The following is an 18,483-nucleotide window of genomic DNA, read 5'->3' as shown; positions in this document are numbered from 1 at the left end:
ATCCACTTCAGGTCAAAAAAAAGTTGCAAGAAAATCTATTGCCACACATCAGACTGGCCATAAACGGAAGACTTTTGTCTGCTGGTCACTTCCCATCTTCAGGAAAAAAAAAAATTAAAATGCTTGGCACTTGCTTCACAGAACAGTACAAGAGAAAAGCCTAAACCACTCAAACCGAGACACTGAACCCAGGATTAAAATATTCATTTCTGCAATTAAACCAATTCTAAAACAATCTGAAGGGCTGACAAGCAAGGAATCACAGAGATGCTACAAGAACAGCCTGTATGTTTTCATGTCTCATTTTAAACATACATGGTTTTAAACAAAAATTATTGCTGTTATTACTCTGAGAAATATTGGCTTTTGAATATCTCCACAGGTCTATTGTGCAGTCCCACTGGAGACTGGGGCAGATATGGGATTATTCACAAGTTAGTAAATATAGCATAAAAAATGACCACAACTAGAGACATCCTGGAGCTTGCAGAAAGCTTCAGATCCTGTGAGTGTTAGCTAATGGAGAGCTGTGATTAAGGAAACCCTCAAGAACCTTCAGGAAAATCCAGACAGTATTTTCCTAACATCTCTTGAAACCGCTTTCAAGTAACAAGGATAGAAATGGAAATTCCTCTGTTATAACACACTACAACTACAGAAATGCCAGTTAGAGCAATCTGGGTACACAGATCAGGAAAGTTCCTTGCCCTGGAGAATTTGAACTCCAACACCCACATCTCTGAAACAAGTATGTAAATAAGGACATTGCACAGAAATATCCCACTGAGCACACCACTGCCATGAATCAACAAAATTAATGGGGACAGCCAGAAACAGGGAGGACAGAATTATGTTATATGACCACCACAGATGCAGTGAGAGTGCAGGAGGCAGCTAGCCAATCTTTTTGGCTCTAAATAATGTTAAATTATCTAAGAAAAGGAAATATCTTTACAGTTCAGTCTGGCAACGGGCTCACACACATGGGTGTGAAGTCTTTCAGGCTTGGGAGGGGAAATAAGCAGGATGTCTGAGCAGTTGCGGGGCAGAGGGTGGGATGAGCTGGTTCAGCCAGGCACAAGGGCAGGGGCCTGGGCCGAGCAAATGGCCAGCAGCACATCACAGCAGGGCACCCGAGGGAGGAGGGAACTGCCAGGCAGAGCAGCACGTCAGGAAGGTGATGCTGGCTGCTCCCTCCATGTGGGCAGGATCACTCCAGCATTCAAACTAACGGGAAACAGTTTCAACAGGGCAGCAGAAAGCAAAGTCTGGAGCTCAGAAATACTGCACCACATACAGCTTCAGGATTCAAGTGCACAGTTGAAGACAGAAAGATTTGAAGGCACAGGGAGGTGAATAGCAGGAAAGGTGGCTATGCTGTCAGCAGTGGCACCCAGTGTGGAGAAGGGAGCTCCGGAGTGAAGCAAGCAAGAAAAAAAGCTGAAAGTTTGCAGAATTTTTAATTAACTGATGGATATTTTCAAGAATGAAAAGAGACAAAATCAAAGGAGTTTTGAGAGCCTGATTTGTAAGAAATACACCAAGCACTAATGTTCCAACACAAGCAAGTGATAGAAAGCTGTTGAACACTTTGTTTGCAGTGCTGTCTGAAACTGAGAAAGAATCCAGCATTGTTCCTTGCTATGTGCTGGGCAAGGATGAAAATCCACCGTAAGTGAACCTGAGAAAGGCTGCTGTCAGAGCAAGTGCAGCTGAACTCCAAACACAGGAAGCAGGGTCCATAGGAGTGTGGCAGCTCTTGGGTCTGGGCCAGGCCTTCAGCTTCTTGTCTTCAGAGGTGACAAATCAGATTCTCTTGCACCCATATTGCAAGAGTTCATGTAGCACTAGAGATGTACACGGAACAGGTTGTGATCTCGTACTTCACTCCAGCTCACAGCTGTGGCATCTTGCAGACTCAGGAGTCACCTACCCACCACGATAAGCTCTCTGGATCACTGTCAAGTTATCACTTAACTGCTAAGAGTGCTTGAGCCTTCTAAGCCGCTTGCCTTAAAGCAGATTTTGCAGATCTTGAGTCATGACTGTACTGCTCTTCAGAGCTTTTTCCAATTTGCCTCCATGCCTGCTAAGTTCTGCACACCTGCAAAGAATAAATCATCCAACTACAGTCTCTGGGACACAGGTCCAAGGGCAGCAGCCCTTCTGCTCAAGGCTGCTCTGCTTATAACGACCTAAACCTCAAAGTGCTCTCACAACTGCCTCCTCTGGAGGTTTCTGCAACTATCACAGGCTCCATCTGGGACTAATCTGCAGCCTCAGCCTTGACAATACCAAACTGCAAGACCCTTAGCAAGGTCCTTCAGCCACAGGGAAGACAGTCTGGGAAATTTTAATGTAATTTGTTAAATATAGTTCAGGTATTAAGGAAAACAAGGACACAGACAATAAAACAGATGCATCTTTCCTGCCTCTTCCCCAGCTTACCTGAAGTCAAACACCTACTGTCCCCTCCATTTCTTAGCCTCAGCTTTCTTTTTTTACCTCAGGTTATACCCACTCCCTCAAAATTCCCCCTAACATGGCAGCAAGGGAGCCTGGGGTCACACTCAGCACTGCTTCTCTCTGTCATTCTTTGCTTCCTTATTTTCTCTGCTGCTCTTTGCCTCTCACTGGTTTTCCTCAGCCACACTTCGCTTCTTTAGGTTTTCCAGACACTTTTTCCCTTTATCTCCCTGTTCCATCATAAGTCACCTCTGGGCCATGGTCCCTCAGGGGTGCCCCTGCCCTGGCATGGGTTATGGACCCTCAGGGGTGTCAGAACTTCTGGCACGAAGGAATTTCCCAGATATGTGTCTCCATTCCCTCACTGCTGCCAGCTTCTCTCTGAGACACATTTGCTTCAGGCACCATGCGCTTCCCTGCCTGCCTGATGCCTCGTCAGGGTTCAGGCTGTTCCCTGGTTGGGTCCCCATGGATGGCTCTCCATGAAATCATTGGCCAGGACAGCAGGAGAGCTGCCAGGTGGCCCGTGGGACTCCTGAGGGCGAGACACACCAGCAGCCTGAAACACTGGGAGGCCAGGGGAGAGTAGGGGCTCACAAAGGAAACCAGGAGTCAGAGAATGACAGAGACTCACCGTGAGGACAGCTACAATCGAGAGCTAGAGCATTAACTCTCCAGCTGCCACGCACATCCCACACTGCAGTTGGAAAGAAGCCCACTCCATCCACAGACAGCTGGGAGAGCAGCCAGGGTGAGGCATCCCGGCAAGACCGCAACCTTCACATTTCCCTGATGTGACACCATCCAGCCTGCCATCCTCTCTACCCAGGTCTGGCTCCAGCCATGGCCTGGCTGCCCAGAAGGCAGGGCCCCCCAAAGGCAAGGGCCCCCCAAAGGCAAGGGCCCCCCAAAGGCAAGGGCCCCCCAAAGGCAGGCTGACCCGGCACTCCAGCGCCCATGAGGGGGACTGCACCTGCTCTCCAGGATGGCTTCTTCCACATGAGTGCTCTTCTCAGACACAGGGGCCCCGAGGGAGGTCTGGCTCATGGCTGACAGGAATTTCAGGAGCAACTTGGTGCTCTCAGTCTTTCCAGCTCCACTTTCTCCGCTGTTAAGAAAAAAACATCCATTTCATTCACAAATCCAGGACAGACAGAGCCGATGGCCATCCCACCCGCGGCACAGAAGCGACCTCTAGGAACAACCACGTGACATCTCCGCTGCGACAAGCAGGTTTCAGGCAAAGGCAGGGAGGATGCTGTGGGTGTTCAGGCAGATGTCAGTGCGAATGGAACAGCAGGAGCAGGGCGTGTGATGCAGCCATGGAGTAGCCGGTTCTCCATTTCTAACCTGATCAGAACACACTGGCTGTCATGACGCTTCCACAAGCAGCAGTAGCACTCGTTAGCCGTGGCGAAGATGTGGGGAGGCAGCTCACCCAGGCGGTGCTGTCTGTACAGCTCTATGGCATCCACACCGTACAGACCAGGGATGGGTTTGTAGGGATTTACTGATGCCAGGATGGAACCAATGTTTGTCTATGGGGGAAAAACAAAACACAGAAAGCAAATGAAGCAGGCTCCTGGGAGGGGAAAAAAAAAAAATCACAACATGGTGAAGGAGAAAGCCTAAATAAGGATGTTGGGCTTCAGCAGAGAGCTCCACAGTTTAGCAAAGAATGTCAAACCCCAGAGAAGGAGCTGTACAGCTGGGTATGGATGGGGCACTCTGAATTTTGCTGCCTTACAATAGAACATTCTTATCCTGCTGTCTTTGTTAAATTAAGCTTACACAATTTAAAAACATGAAGCCATCTTCATACCCAGCTGCTTTGCACTGTGCTTGAAGCTGAATAGCAGAGCCAGGACTGAAAGAGTGCCAGGAGATAGCTTTAATGTCCCCATCTGCAGTCCTAAGCAAAGGGTGCTTGACAGGGTTCTCCTGAATAGAGTTGGAACACACGCACACACTACACACATGTGCAAAGAACCACTAAAGCACATAATTTTATTTCTGCTGAAAAAAATGTTGTTTGGAGCAGCTTAAATCATTTGGTAAACCAAATCAAAATTGACAGCTGAAGATGAAGCTCTGGATTTCACATCAAAACATTTCTGTGTTTTCTAAATATTTTGTTTTGAAAATATTTATTTTGAAAATCTCACAGTCCAAAAAAAGAATTAGCAAGACTCGAACTAAAATACCCAGAGCACAATATTGAATTTCAAATGTATTATTTTGTGCAGTCAGAAGGAAATTAATTTTGCTTTTTGGGGCATGACTTTTTCGGTTCAGCCAACCAGCTCAAATCCAGTTATTCCCAGAGCTGCAGTTCAGAGCAATGGTGCCACCTCTCTCCTAATGATGGCTTTGTAATATGGTCAACGTCCATGCTGCTGGTGTGGTGGTCTCCCTCACAGGGACACCTTGGGCTGCTCTACTCAAGGAATACCCATTCTCAGTAAACACTTAGATTGCTGCAGGAGATTGCCAAGCTTTGTGATCAGGGACAGCATCTAGCATTATTTCCAAACCATGAACGAACTACAAGTCACCCAACAGCTATAAAAGCATTTGAATGTATTTGCTGGAGAAGCTGTAAATTGAACACTTGGTGACAAGGAAGACTCATCAGGCCAAATGAAATCTGAGGCTGTAGCAGTGCCCAGCTCTGAAGCCAGAAGCCAGACTCATAAGATGCTGTAGTTACCAAAATATTTAAAACTCATTTATCAAAGCAGCAGAGATCATCAGCAGGGAAAAAAAATCACCTCAGCCAAACTGCATTATCAGTATAAACAGGCTATCATGGATCAAGTCCTGAGGATCCTCTAACAGGGACCTTTCTGGGCAGAAATATCAATTCATTGGTAATGAAAGCAATAAGCAAGCAGATGATCTTTGTCCAGGGAGGTGGAGAGAGAGAGAGGAAAGCATTGAGTAAGAAAGCACGAGTCGGGGAAAAAGCATTGCACAAGCAGCTGAGGAACAGGCATTGTCCAGAGAGTACAAGACAGAAATGTTCATTCTAACTCTTCTCCCAGACCTTCACAGCATCTTTTCTTCTCAGATGTTTCAGTTTGCATTTTCCATTGTAGTTTCACTAGGAACAGAGCTCCTTACCAGAGAACTTCTGAAAAGTCCTTTTCAGAACTTCTTCCAGTACAGCCATCTCTTTCAAAGGTGTTCCTAGGAAATTTTTCCACCACCCAGTTGCAGTCTCCTCATCACATGCACTGCCTTATAGACGGTTTCTGTCTGTAATTTTTAATAGCAGTAAAACCACGTACATACCAGCTACTCTATCAGCAAAGTAATTGCCCCAAAGAACCCTCCAGAGCAGGACAAGCCACATGTGGCAAGTCTGCTTCTCAGGACAATAGATCCTACTTGGATGGTTAGGTATGGCTTTGCTAAGGACAGCACAAAGGTGGCAGTTCAGCCCCTGGCTCGTTTCTACATCACTCACTTTATGTTGGGTCTACTTTTATTAAGGAATACAGGAATTGTAAGAATGAAGAGGGAAGATGCAGGCTGTTGCTGTGCTCACAGAATTTCCTTCAACAGCTGGGTAGAGCTTGAATAGTATTTATCTGGAAAACAAAAGGTACTGTTGAGCTTGTCAGTATTGCTGTAGTAAATTAATTACAGGTGCCAGACCAGTCTAGATATACTGCTACCTACACTCCCTGATCAGAAAGAATCCCCTTTAGGAGCTCATGGTGGGGCTAATAATCTCACACTGAGGGGCTCTTCCCAGTGCTGAGCATGTTACAGAGGTCAGGCCCCTTCATACATCTCCAAGAACTTCAGACCTGAGGGTGCACTGAGATTTGTGCACTACACAAAGGCAAAAACCGTGGTGTAAAGTTGTTAAACTTTAACACCTTTATGGACAGACAGAGCAGGCACAGAACTAATGCTGAATAAGAGAAGGAATGACACATCAGAGCTAGCTGAAAAGCTTAAGGAGATACGGCTGCTATGACACTGCTGCTGTTGTGGCATCTCTGCTACAAGGCACAGACTGAAAAGAAAAGAATCCTGCATCACATTTCAAGGTGTCGTTCCTTGGGAAGAGGAAACAGGAAGAATATACCCAAATGGGTCAAAAGCTGCACAGACACACAGCATGTGTCAAACACAGGACAAGAAGAACAGCAAGGATATGGGCCATCAAAATAGTGTGTGCACATGGGTACTGTCACAGGGTCACAAAGCCATGTTGACAGACAGGCAAAGGTGTCTACAAAAAAAAAAAAAAAAAAAAAAAAAAAAAAAAAGAATTTGCAGTCTCCTCTGCATCCAGTGCAGGAGGTGGTTCAGAATCAGGGTCACTTTACTGATAATTTACTGGAATATAGGTGCATATGGTTTGGTTGCCCTGATAACGGTTGCTATGCAACACAGACAGAGATTTACATTTTTTCTATCGTATTCTGAAAACTCTGTGTGCACATAGCATGGACAAGCAAGGTAAGAGTAAAGCAAGGTAAGGCAATCTTTGTAATCTATCTTCCTTGCTCTCCACAAGTCTCAGCAGAGCACTGCCATCGCAGCAGTCCAGGGATGTCTTGTCCCAGGCGTGCTTTTCCCTACAAGTCCCTTTCCTCACCCTTGTCTCCCTCCTGAGAGGGCAATAAGGAGATGCTAGGAGATGATATAGTGATATAATGAGGAGATGCTATGAGATCTGTGCAAGGAGAGCAGAGCAATCAAAAAAAAAAAAAAAAAAAAAAAAAAACCCCCACAAAAAACCAAAAACCACATCTGTATGTAAAAGCAGAAGAGTTAGGCAACAGATTTGCATTCCTAGTTTTGTTAGGCAGGATTTTCATCTGTCTGGATCAGGAGGGATGCTCAGCAACAACCTGCCTACACTGCACTTTCCAGTCTGCTCGGCCTTATAAACCATGGAACAGCCATAATGGGGAACCTGGGGAATGTGAATGACAGCTCATCAAACATGGATGCTCATGGAGGATATAGAGCTGCACAATTACCACAAAGCTCCGAGGTGAACATTCATGTTTAGGAAGTTCCTCCACAGAGGCAAAGAGGCCCCTCTGGAAAGGGTAGGATCTCACAGGGATGATGGAGCTGGCAAGGCAGAAACCCCCCTCCAATTCCTATCCTCAAGAGACAAGGATAACATGAGTATTTCACATGCAAAGGGGCAGCCCTGAAGCTAAACAAAAGCCATGAAGCCAAAAGGGATGAGCACTTACGTAGATGTTGCCCTGTTGGTAGCGCTGGTGAAGGTTAAGCAGGATGGCAGCCTCATGCAGATCTCCCAGCATGGACATGTCTTCTACCCCATCAATGCTGGTCTGGTGCATGGGTAAGACCTTTTCTCTGGAAAGGGTGGCCTTGGGGTACTGGAACACCTGGAAGAATGGGGAGAAGGACAAATAAGCTTATGATACCTGGGCACGTGGCCTGATGTCCTACCAGAAATGTGCCCCTTTATACTCTGGCACTGGAAAAGGAAATGAGTAAGACACAGATCTGCTCCCGACTTTTATAGTCACCCTTTTGTTCCTGTTCCTACACATTTTAGTCCTCTGTCCAGAAACTATACAGCATATTCCCTTCTTTTGCTACACAGTCAATCTCTCGTTTTCACTACTGCTGAGGACATATCAACACAAGGTTACTTAATTTTCCTTTAACAGGTGCAGGGCACCAGCCCCCAGCTGCTAGGCTAGACAGGTATTACTGCACTCATGACTGTAAATAATGATGGCAGCTGCTCCCAAGAGACCAGGAACAGTCTTTCACAAAAACCACAGGTGAGATCATGTCTCTGACCGTGGGGAGGTAGAGGAAAAGCTAATTCACATTCCAAGTTTGGCCCTGCACTCTCCATAGTAGCAGCCAGAGAGCATTTGGAAGACTTTGTCATCTCAAGAGCAAAGGAAAGCAAAGCACATGAGAAGCCAAATAAAGTAGTGACATTCTCTCTGAGTGATGACACGTATGTGTATGATACAGCTTTCAAAATATTGGTACAGTGACACCTATTAACTTCTATCACTGCTCTAGGAAGTACTCATCTCTCTGTGCAGTTGCACTCATCTTGCCTCAATTGCTGCATCCTACTTCCTGCTAGAGCTTTCTCCTCCTCAATAACCCACTCTTCAGTTATCAGGTCATCTCCTTCACCCTCTTTCAACACAGCTGAGATTATATGACTGTTCCCCTCCACCACAGGCACATCCCAGCCCTCTTTTCCTCCTCCTCAAGCACGATGCTGGCATTTCACAAAAGTTATTTCAGTTGCTTCCCACTCTTGGATTCAGCCATGTGCCATCTCCCACCCAGCATCCAAAACTGTGCTAAATGCTAAGACCCAAAGAGAGACAGATGGGAGACTTCATACAGGCATCCTGGAGAAGGAAACTGGTCCACAGCAACCCCCCCAAAGAATCTTGTGCTTTTGCTCCACTCCTGGGGCTCTGGTCTCTACCTCATTTCCATCCCTGCTTGTCAGCCCTCCTGGGTGCCAGCAAGAAACTGACGGGCTCCATAGAGAACGAATTATAACCTATAGCGTTGATCTCACTGGTTTCTCCTGCCCACCTCCTTGGAGTGCTCAGGCTGCTGTCACTGCTGGGGAGAGGCCATCCCCGCAGCTGCAGGCTGCAGACAGAATGAGGTCACCCAGCCCCCTCCAGCGAGCCACCCCTGCGAGTCCCTTGCAGGGCGCTCACAGCTGCAGCACGCTGCAGGTGCTCCCCCCTTCAGGGCTCCCAGGCTGCACCCCGGCAGCGCAGGGCAGAGATAACCCAGCACAGCGTCCCTTCCGAGGTCACCGTGATGCACTACCACAAGAGCAGCTCTGTGCAGGAAGGAGCTGCGGAGGAGGAGCTGGCTCAGTCCCTCAGGTGTGTTGGCCCCATATCTGAGCAGTCACACCTGCAAGGACTACTCAGTCTCTTCCACTGGCACACTCCTTCACAGCCCACTTCTTTCACCAGCCAGGAGGCTTTCAAAAATACACAGCTCACATTCATGATCAGTGTAAAGCAAAGCCCAGTCCAGCAAAAAGACTCTCTCCAGGCCTCTCCATACCAGTTCTGCTCCTGGGTGTCAGAGAGGTCTGACTGCCAGCAGCAGGACCCCCACTCTGCAAGCAGGACCCTAAAAATAGAAAAACTCTCTCTTTTTTCTTTCTTCAGAGCAGAGATCTCAGGCACTTTCATAGGAGAGCTGAGGGTGCAGAAAGGGAGAATGGGACAACTAAACTCAGGAGAGAGTACAAGCTGCAGATGCACAACATGAACTGGGCTGTCAGGAACAAAATCAGTACCACACTTCCAAACCAGGAGGCAGCAAACGACCCTGGATCTCTCTTGTCCACTGACTTACACAAAGTTTGGAAGAGGACAAGAAAAAGACAGTATGATGTGATCTTTCCTTATACCTGTCTGGTACTGACTCATTTGTTACTGCACTGTCAGCACTTGCAGCTATTTGGGCCAGAAGAGAAACATTAAGAAAACATTTAGATAAAAAGCTGAGTGGACAAGTGTCCTAAAAGATATCAAGCAGCCGGCAGCACCTGTGCCCAGAGGCTGCGATGCACGAAAAGTGATGGGTCAGAGCTCGTTTCCTTGTTCCTGCAGACAACATGGGAGAAAATGGAATCCTGAAGAGGAACAGGGGTCCTAAATACACAAGTAAATGATTAGCAGGGCTTAGATAATCACCTGTTATTCCTGTCTTGAGCCACTTCATTGGTGTTATTCAGTCATCCCTCTCTAAAAAAGCCTGGTCCAATATCCATAAAGAGTTAAGCAGGTGCTCTGGCAGGACAGCAACAAAGGTGGATTTGTAGTATTGGTTCTGGTACCCTCGGGACAGAAACACTGTAGAGGTGAAATGTACCCCCTGGAGAAGCAGTGTGGTGCCACACTGCCACCCCAGCCACGGCCAAGTTGTCACCTGTCTGTCCCTGAGGCTGTGGAGGTTCATCTCATGCACATCACTGCAAGCCTTAGGCAGCTCTCCCTCCCTCAGGCAGAGGCTGGGGCCTCCAGCCCCACTGAGGTTTGGGAGGTGATGGCTCTGAAGGCACTTGTGACATGTGGGAGAGTTTTCAGGTCTTCCCTGGCACTGGGAGAAAGCTGACTTTTAATTTGCTCTCTGCCCTCCAGGGAAGAGGGTAGTTCCTAGAGTCTCTGTATCACCAACAGGCTGCAAGGATCATCCATGCTCCTGGACACATACACATGTCCCAAGACTATCAAAGTGACTTTCTTCAAGGAGCTCAGAGTTTTGAGACACAGACAGGATGATGCTCCACCCTCAGAGTCCCAGTAAAGAAGCTTTTATTACCCCACTGCTCACCCCTGGACACTCCCAGCAATCTGCCAGGAGAGCAATTTCAAAGATCCTCCCCCATCATCCTGTTCCAGGAAAGATATGCCAGGCTGATGTTCAGCACTACTGAACTGAATATGATAGATGATTTTTCCTGAAGCAAGTAAGAACTTAGGCATACTGATCTCCCAGCAAAGCTGCCCCCAGAATATCCCTTTCTAAACAAGCTAATATGTAAACCACAAAGTTATAGGTGTTAATAAGCAGATCTTTATTTTTGAGAAGGAAAATAATCAGGTTTCGGTCTAACAGGCACCTCACAGCTGAAGATTTCTACTTTCTCACCAGTAACATACTATGTTTGCCTCAGATTTAGCTCCAGGCGAGAGTAAAATGACCACAACTCTCTCCAAGGCCCTGCAATGGTCAGGAATAAAGCAAAATCTGGCCAGCAAACAAGCCAAGATGAGGCTTTGCCAGTACTGCTCACCGGGCTCAGCAAGAGAGAAATTATTCCCTTTCAAACTCAATTCCATCCATTAGTGCCATCCTGAGCACATAAGCAAAGCTCCCACCTGGCATCCAAGTTATATTTATCCATAAAGCATTTGGCTGTTTTGTCTGGATTGTGCTTTCCAATCTTGTGTTTCATAAGCAAAGCTCCTCCTTTCCTCCCAGGAAGTCCCATTTCTGATGGATTTCTTGCTTGAGGTGTTTTTAAGGAAGCGAAAACAAATGACAAAAGCTTTGAAGCGCGACCGGACTTCTTCCCTCAGAGCTGCAAGGGCTGCAGCGATGCTGGGCCACAGCAAACATGAGGACACACTAGAGTTGGGAGAACTAAAAATCAGAGGGATCAACTGCCCCATCCAACAAAAAGTGAAGGCATTTATCAGAGTTTTCACCTGGGGTAGAGCTGTCCCCCCTGCAGATGTGAAGCAATGAACATGGCAGGTGAGGGAAGCACACAGGACAGCTCTTGTGGGTGGCACTGAATAAAGAAAACCCTTTAATGATCACCACGTGCTTTTACTGCATAAGCCATAAAGCACATGCTCCTCCAGCCTAGTGGTTTCTTCTTTCATGGAAGGAAAAAACACCACCAAACCCAGCTTTATTTTTCACACCTGTAAGCCACCCAGCATTTTCCTGAGCATATTTTCCAGCATATGGAAGACAGGCTGGAGGTGGGAGCACCCACACAGACAGCTCTAAAGTGGGATTTTCCGGTGTCCTTTCAGAGGTTCCAGGTGGGCTTGAAAGATTTTACAAGGCCACAGCAGCATGTCAGAAGAGACAGAACTGGGAAAGTCACAGAAGTATTCACCATTTTTTTGTCACTCTGGAGGCTGCTGCGTTACCCATGATCCCTTAAAACGTGTTAGTGATATCCAGAACTCCCAAAACAAACCAACTCTTCAAGAAGGGGTTTGAGAGACTACAGTAACCAGATAAAAAATCTGTGAATTTCCATCTCTGAAAAACAAATCAGACTCTTTATAAAAGATTGAAGACTTAAATCCTAGGTCTTTCAAATCAAGACTGAAAAATACAACAGTCCTATCACTGACTCCACAAACCAGAGTCCTAAATCCCCTTTCCCCCTACGCCCTCCCTTGTTTGCCAGGTGAGAGGCTGAAGAAAACCTGTCCATTTTCTGTGACAAAGCAGCCACCTGCAGGGCCCATTCACCAGAACAGCTGAGCAGGTCTAATTGCTCACTGCTGGAGGGCACAGTCCTGCCCATCTCCCCATCCTCCTCCCAGCCCAGGCACCAGTGTGACTCACCAAGAACCTCTGTGAAGGCTGTGGAAAGTTTTCCCAGGGTTAGCCAGGCGAGCTGACTCACTGAGGACTTGGATGATCCCCAAAGGACCCTTCCTACCAATATTATTCTGTGACTACTGCAGTAGAAGCACCAGGGAACCACAAGAAGCACAGGGCTGGAAATCAGGCGGGAAAGCAGCTTGTTCTTACCGCTGTTGGACAGCTCTGCTCTCAGGGCAGCTTGGCCGCCTTGCTGAGCTGTCCTGTGCATCTCTGCTGCCTTTACCCGCTGACCGGCACAGGGAGCCCACTGCCACGTGCCCCTGGCCCAAAGGGCTGCCAGCAAAGCTGCTGCAGCGGCTGGTGGTGAGCACAAGCACCCTAAGAGTGGCCCAGCTCGCACATCTTGGCAGGAAGGGCTGCTTGGTTGGTGGAGCTGCCTCCTTCCAGGAGCATTTAGCCGATAGAATGATTTTGCTAGGCTGTTAATGCAACTCCTTCAAAGATGGCACAAGGGAAACCAAGAGAAGTGAGGTAGGCAAAGACATGAAGAGAACAAGAAGAACAATTTTCTGGTTTTAACATTTGTTATAACTTTGGCATAATTTGTAACAGAGCCAGGTCACTTTTCAGAGAGAATTGCAGCATTTCCTTTGATAAATTTCAACATGATGGTCATGCAAAACCAAGAGGTCCATCTTACAGCTTGGCATAGGCTACAACCTCATGCAAACTTCACTTACCGTGCCATAATCTGAGGTGAAGAGAACGTTTCCATTGGCACTCAAGCCAACGGTGCATGGCTGCAGCTGGTCCTGCTCCCGCAGCCATACCCTGGCACCCTGCAAAAACCAGAGGACACCGCATTAGAAAGAACTGGAGCCTGTGAGATCTGCACACAGGGTGCAAACACCCAAGGAAAGCTGGGGGAAGCTGCAGGATTCAGAGGCTACTTCCAAGCTACAGCTGCTTAAAATATTTAAGTCCTACTTATATCTTCAGAGAAATTGAAAATTGTTTTTTCTTAATGTAACATTAGAAGAGTGGAAGAAAAAGAAGTTTTAATTAGCTTCAGGCTGAAACTAAAGTAAGGAAACACCAATTTTTATAGAAAGTGTCATGGAAAGATACCAACACATAGAACAGTTGGTTTGACTGTCGAATTGTTTTAAAACTTGGAATAGCCGGTCATTAAAAGTCATGTTATAATAATAATAGAAAATATAAATAAAGCATGTTTACAATGTCCTACGCCCACGCATCATTGTAAGTCAAAATGCTTCCAGAAATCAGCAGCAAACAGCTAAGAGGATTTCACAGAGCTTTGTTTGCAAACTCTGGCAAGAGTTTCCTTTGGTAAATGACATGACCTGAGTGTTTCTCTGATGTATATATACACTGATGTATACACGATGGTCCTGATGTCTGATGTATGAATGCAGTGGTGTTTATATATGTTTATATATATATGATGTTTCGCATGCATTACAACATCTTAAACTCTCGGTGTGTCAAGACAAGTCTGAGCACAAACCCAGATTTCTGGTAACACACTTGCAGGGATCTGCAGGACAGGTAGACCTCACAGCTTGCCTACCAAAATGGTAGGGAAAACAAGTTTGCTGGATTGGCCTCTTCCACCCTGTCTGCCCGTGGGACCTGGGACAGGGGAAAGAACAGGAGCAAGAAGGCAGATCAGGGCGAGCATGACCTGCAATTACAGAGCTAGGCATGAAGCCACACTGCATTTCAGTTATTGCAAACTAATCACTCCCATGTCTTTCCTTAGAAATCACATACACTCTGCTTAGATAAATATTGAGAAAAATCCGAAGTGCTCAACTGTTGAGTAACATTAGAACCATTCTGCCTTTTATTGATTCACAGACTGACTTTCTTCGTAATTTTTATGCCCCTAAATTATTGATTGTGAGCTTTAAGCCCTTCCTACCCTCTTAATCCCATCAGCACCATTAGCTCTTTGCTTGTAGGCTTAATATGTTTGAAGAAATTGAATAGTGTTTTTCTATATTACATTATATAAAATGTGAAACACTAATTCTATTTTTAATGATTTGTTTTTAGTTTAGGTGGGTTTTTTTAAACCACTGAAGTCACTCTAAACATTTTAGCACCCCAGACTTTCCTTACTGTAGGAGATACATCTATAGGCCAACTTCCAATCCTCCCAATAAAAGACCTGAGTTTCATTACATTAAAAAGGTGTACATAATTCTAACTTTACTGCTGTGTTCTGATCTAGAGTTTCCACATCAAGCAGATTAATCTCCCCTCACCGAGTGAATGAAAAGCCCACTGCATCTGACCAGCACCTAAACCCATGGATGGTCTGCAAAGATGATCCTCACGGTCAGTGAACAAGAGCAATAGAAAAAAATGGAAACTTATGCTACAGATTGGAGATCCCAGAGAGCTGGTATGGACAGTACATCACACACAGATTTTGAGGAACTATACAGAGAGGATTTGTTACATCCTCTTAGGCTTTCCAAAACTCCGGATGCTTGAAATAAAGCGTCCTGAGGCATCTGGGCAAGACATCACTGTTGAGAAATCGTCAATTTCCCAAATCACATTCCGACTATTGTGCATAAACTTATGAACAGCAATGTGTGTTTAAAGATTTTTTTGCTGCTTTCACCAGACTCCTACTACCACCAAGGTAGAAAGCTAAGAGTCAGAAAACAGGAAGGCTGTGTCTCCAAACAGTGGGATGAAAGAAAGCCTTCTGTAAGACACTTAGTGTAAATATCCCCAACAGTGCATTTCAATGCCTTCAGACACCAGTAACCCAGGGGGGCAGAGATGGGAGCCTGAGGAAAGTGCAGTTCGACCAGAAGACAAGTCTGCACCCTGCCATGCACACTGTGCCCCAAGGTCACCGCACGCACACCCTGCACATGGGAGGGTGACACAATCACTGCACCCTACACAGTCTGTCCCTGAAGACCAGGGGGTACAGGTTACACAGACTTTACACTCCCTGAGCTCAGAAATTGGAGCTACAGACAGTTGATAACCTGACACAAATTAAAATCACATGTTTTGTACAACACCACACAAACTTATGGCAGGTCCTTCTGTGTGCTCCTAAGGAATAGAAGGCAACATGTGAGACTCCCAGGCACCGTGGTATTTCAGCTGCTCAGAATGACTTCAGTTTATTCTGATGTTGTAGCTGTTTGTACAACAGCAATTGCCTCTGCACAGCAGAATAACTGCACCCAGTTACCCTGTTTCCAAAAGGAATATTCTGCTGAGACAGCCAGAAAAGGAACCACAGAGCAAATAATTATTGTAACTTCTGCCCAGCATAGCCATAGCCCCATTTCCTGAAAGGCAGAGTTTGTTTTAGTGCATCTCCTTCCACCAGCCCTTTTTTCTAAACATAAAATCCCCCAAGGAGCCCTGACTAAACACAGGAGCAGATGGTGACACCAAAGAGACTGCGCTCACTTTACTCCCCTCTCCCCCATTGCCGCACATCTCATTGATCAGTTGAAAGGATTAAACTGAGCAGAAACCTTCCAAAAACTGCCAGGCAGCAAGGCTGAACTTCCATAGGAGAAGAAAGGGCAGTAGGAGCGAGCACTGCCCAGCAGCAAGGTGCCAGCTCTGGGGGCCCCAGCTCCCACAGACACCATGGATGATGGGGAAACCCTTCAGCTTTCATTCTGGGATATAGAAGGTCTGCCCTCACCCACAGACAAAACAGTTTAACAAAATTAAGCAACAAGCAATCACCAATTCGAAGAAAACACCTTAGAGGAGGAACAGCAGTGATGATTTTGTGTAAGCACTTTCCATCAAATAAAGCTGGCTGAATACTGATCATACAGATAACTCAAGCCCCTTATATAATGAGCTCATCCCCTCCCAATTATTATTTACTAGGAGTTTATTAGGCTGGTCTATTGCTTTGGTTTTAAAGGGAACAACAGCAGGAACTGAAAGGAAGAATAAAATAGTAATGTACCAGTTCCTATATCAAGGGCAGGTCACTCAGATGTTAAACAAACTCTGAGACCAACATCCTCATTCCTATGGTCTCAGTAACAATCTGTCCATGAACTTGTCTTGCCACAAAGTGCACAGCAAAGCACAATCCTCAAAAGTGATCCTGTAGCACGGGGTAGTAATTTACAAAATAAAGTTGCTTGCATACAGGGAGCAGTGTTTCATCGGTATTGGCCCACAGTCACACCATCACGCCTTCCACTGGGCACAGTAAACTCTAAGATGTCATTTCTCAGTTCAAATAACACATGGCACTTTGGGAGCCTAGACTCAGAAATAAATACCATTTCCTGCTATTCATTATATCAAAAAATCAGTTGAAGCCACAGATTTCTTTTGGCCTTCTATGCAGTTTGTTTTTTTTTTTTTTTTTTTAGAGTGTCTGAAACCAGAAGTTCTCCCTTGCATTCACATGCCTTTATTTTGTCTCAGGAGATGCAGTATGGTGAGCCAGCAGGGAAAGAATAAGGCAGATCTCGTGTGCTGTACCCAGGGAATGGGCAGAGAGGCAGACAGGCAGCACACAGCCCTTTCTGCAGCAGCACAGTATCCAAACATTAAAGCAGAGCGTGTAGCCAGCAGCTACATCCTCCTCAGCAATTATCCAGCCCTTGAAGGCAGCAAGGTAGGCTCCAGAGGACAAGACACAAAACTCTGCACCTGCAAGTGCCTTGGCCTCTGCAGGGCCTCCCAGCCCAGCAGGAGACACATTCAGGGACTGACATGAGAAAGCACTCCACAACTGCATCACTTCTCAGAAACTAGTCTTCATATTCTTTTCTCCTTACTCACGTGTTCTGGACTAGCCTTGAATCTTCACGTTTTCCCAGGATGTCCTCTGTCTTCTGGAAACTGCTTCTTCCCAGACACAAGCAAGAATGAGCTGCCCCAGCTGACCTTTGGGACACAAACATCCCATTCCCCCTTGTGCACAAACCGACACAACTGCTGGGAGTAGCGTGCTCAGGAGGGGCCAAACAAGGATGGCTGCATCAATTCTCCAGGGGTTATTCAGAGAGGAAAACTGGTTTTGGTTGGAAGAGACCTTTCAGTGTGTGAAAGGAGCACACAATTCCCTACTCTTTCCAGCACAGGATGCTTTTAATGTTTTCTTTGTGATTGAATTTGGCTGTCTCAGCCTCCAGATCTACCTACAAAACACAATGCTACAGGAGGCTCTTGCAGTGGCTTCCTTGATTTAGGTAATTATACCAAATCAGCCGTTCTGCAAGGAGCAGGGATGTCTCAAAAATGTACACCCCTGCACTGAGAGTCTGAAACAAAAACCTCTGTGGGTGCTACAAGTTTTCAACTACAAGTGCTGTATACATAAGTTCCCTTTGCCTTCCTAGCACACCGAGGCTGTTCAGTAGGTATTGGGCATCCAAGCCTTGTGTTTCTCCTGCTGATGGATCCATGTGCTCCTAGGCTCAGATAAAGCTCTCCTAGCAGCATAGTGCTGAGCCAGCTCTTTTCCCAGCCTCAGTGGGCTTTGTGGTTGTAAGGCACGAGGCAGAAACTGGGCTAGAAAGGTCCTCACAACTCACACAAAGCCGGAATCAGGTTTCAATAAATGCACTTTTCAAGAGATTGATCTGGATGATCATGAATAAGTGATAGGACAAATATAAAGAGCCTTAGCTAATGGATGTAAGATTGGTGGGGAGGGGGAGTCCCTGGCAGCCTAGACCCATATGGTAAGGAATGCAAGTCTGCTGTTTTTCTGATGGCAGGCTGAAATGAAGCCATGGCTGTATCTGATCAGCAAAAGTGGGACCAGCTGCTGGAAGGGAGGGGCAGCCCAGAGGTAAGAGAGACAGAAGCAACAGCTCAGTTGGCAGCAGCCAGCATGGAGTAGCTGGGAAGAGGGACAATACCTGCAACAGC

General features: G+C 46.4%; 1 protein-coding gene across 1 annotated transcript in view; it reads right to left on the bottom strand.

Moving 5' to 3' along the window:
• The window catches only part of LOC120754924 (unconventional myosin-X-like), an 80,756-nt gene extending 62,487 nt beyond the window's left edge, over positions 1-18,269 (bottom strand). The window contains exons 1-5 of the mRNA XM_040069208.1: positions 17,926-18,269; positions 13,302-13,400; positions 7,695-7,853; positions 3,817-4,004; positions 3,440-3,574 (exon numbers count right to left, since the gene is read on the bottom strand). Of these exons, the coding sequence (XP_039925142.1) occupies positions 3,440-3,574; positions 3,817-4,004; positions 7,695-7,853; positions 13,302-13,400; positions 17,926-18,051 (707 nt within the window). The 5' untranslated portion in view covers positions 18,052-18,269. The remainder of the gene's footprint in view (positions 1-3,439; positions 3,575-3,816; positions 4,005-7,694; positions 7,854-13,301; positions 13,401-17,925) is intronic.
• Positions 18,270-18,483: the final 214 nt, after the last annotated feature.

This window comes from Hirundo rustica, chromosome 7 (genome assembly GCF_015227805.2).
Source record: "Hirundo rustica isolate bHirRus1 chromosome 7, bHirRus1.pri.v3, whole genome shotgun sequence".
NCBI classification, from domain to species: Eukaryota; Metazoa; Chordata; class Aves; order Passeriformes; family Hirundinidae; genus Hirundo; species Hirundo rustica.
This window is presented reverse-complemented; position numbering and strand designations above follow the sequence as displayed.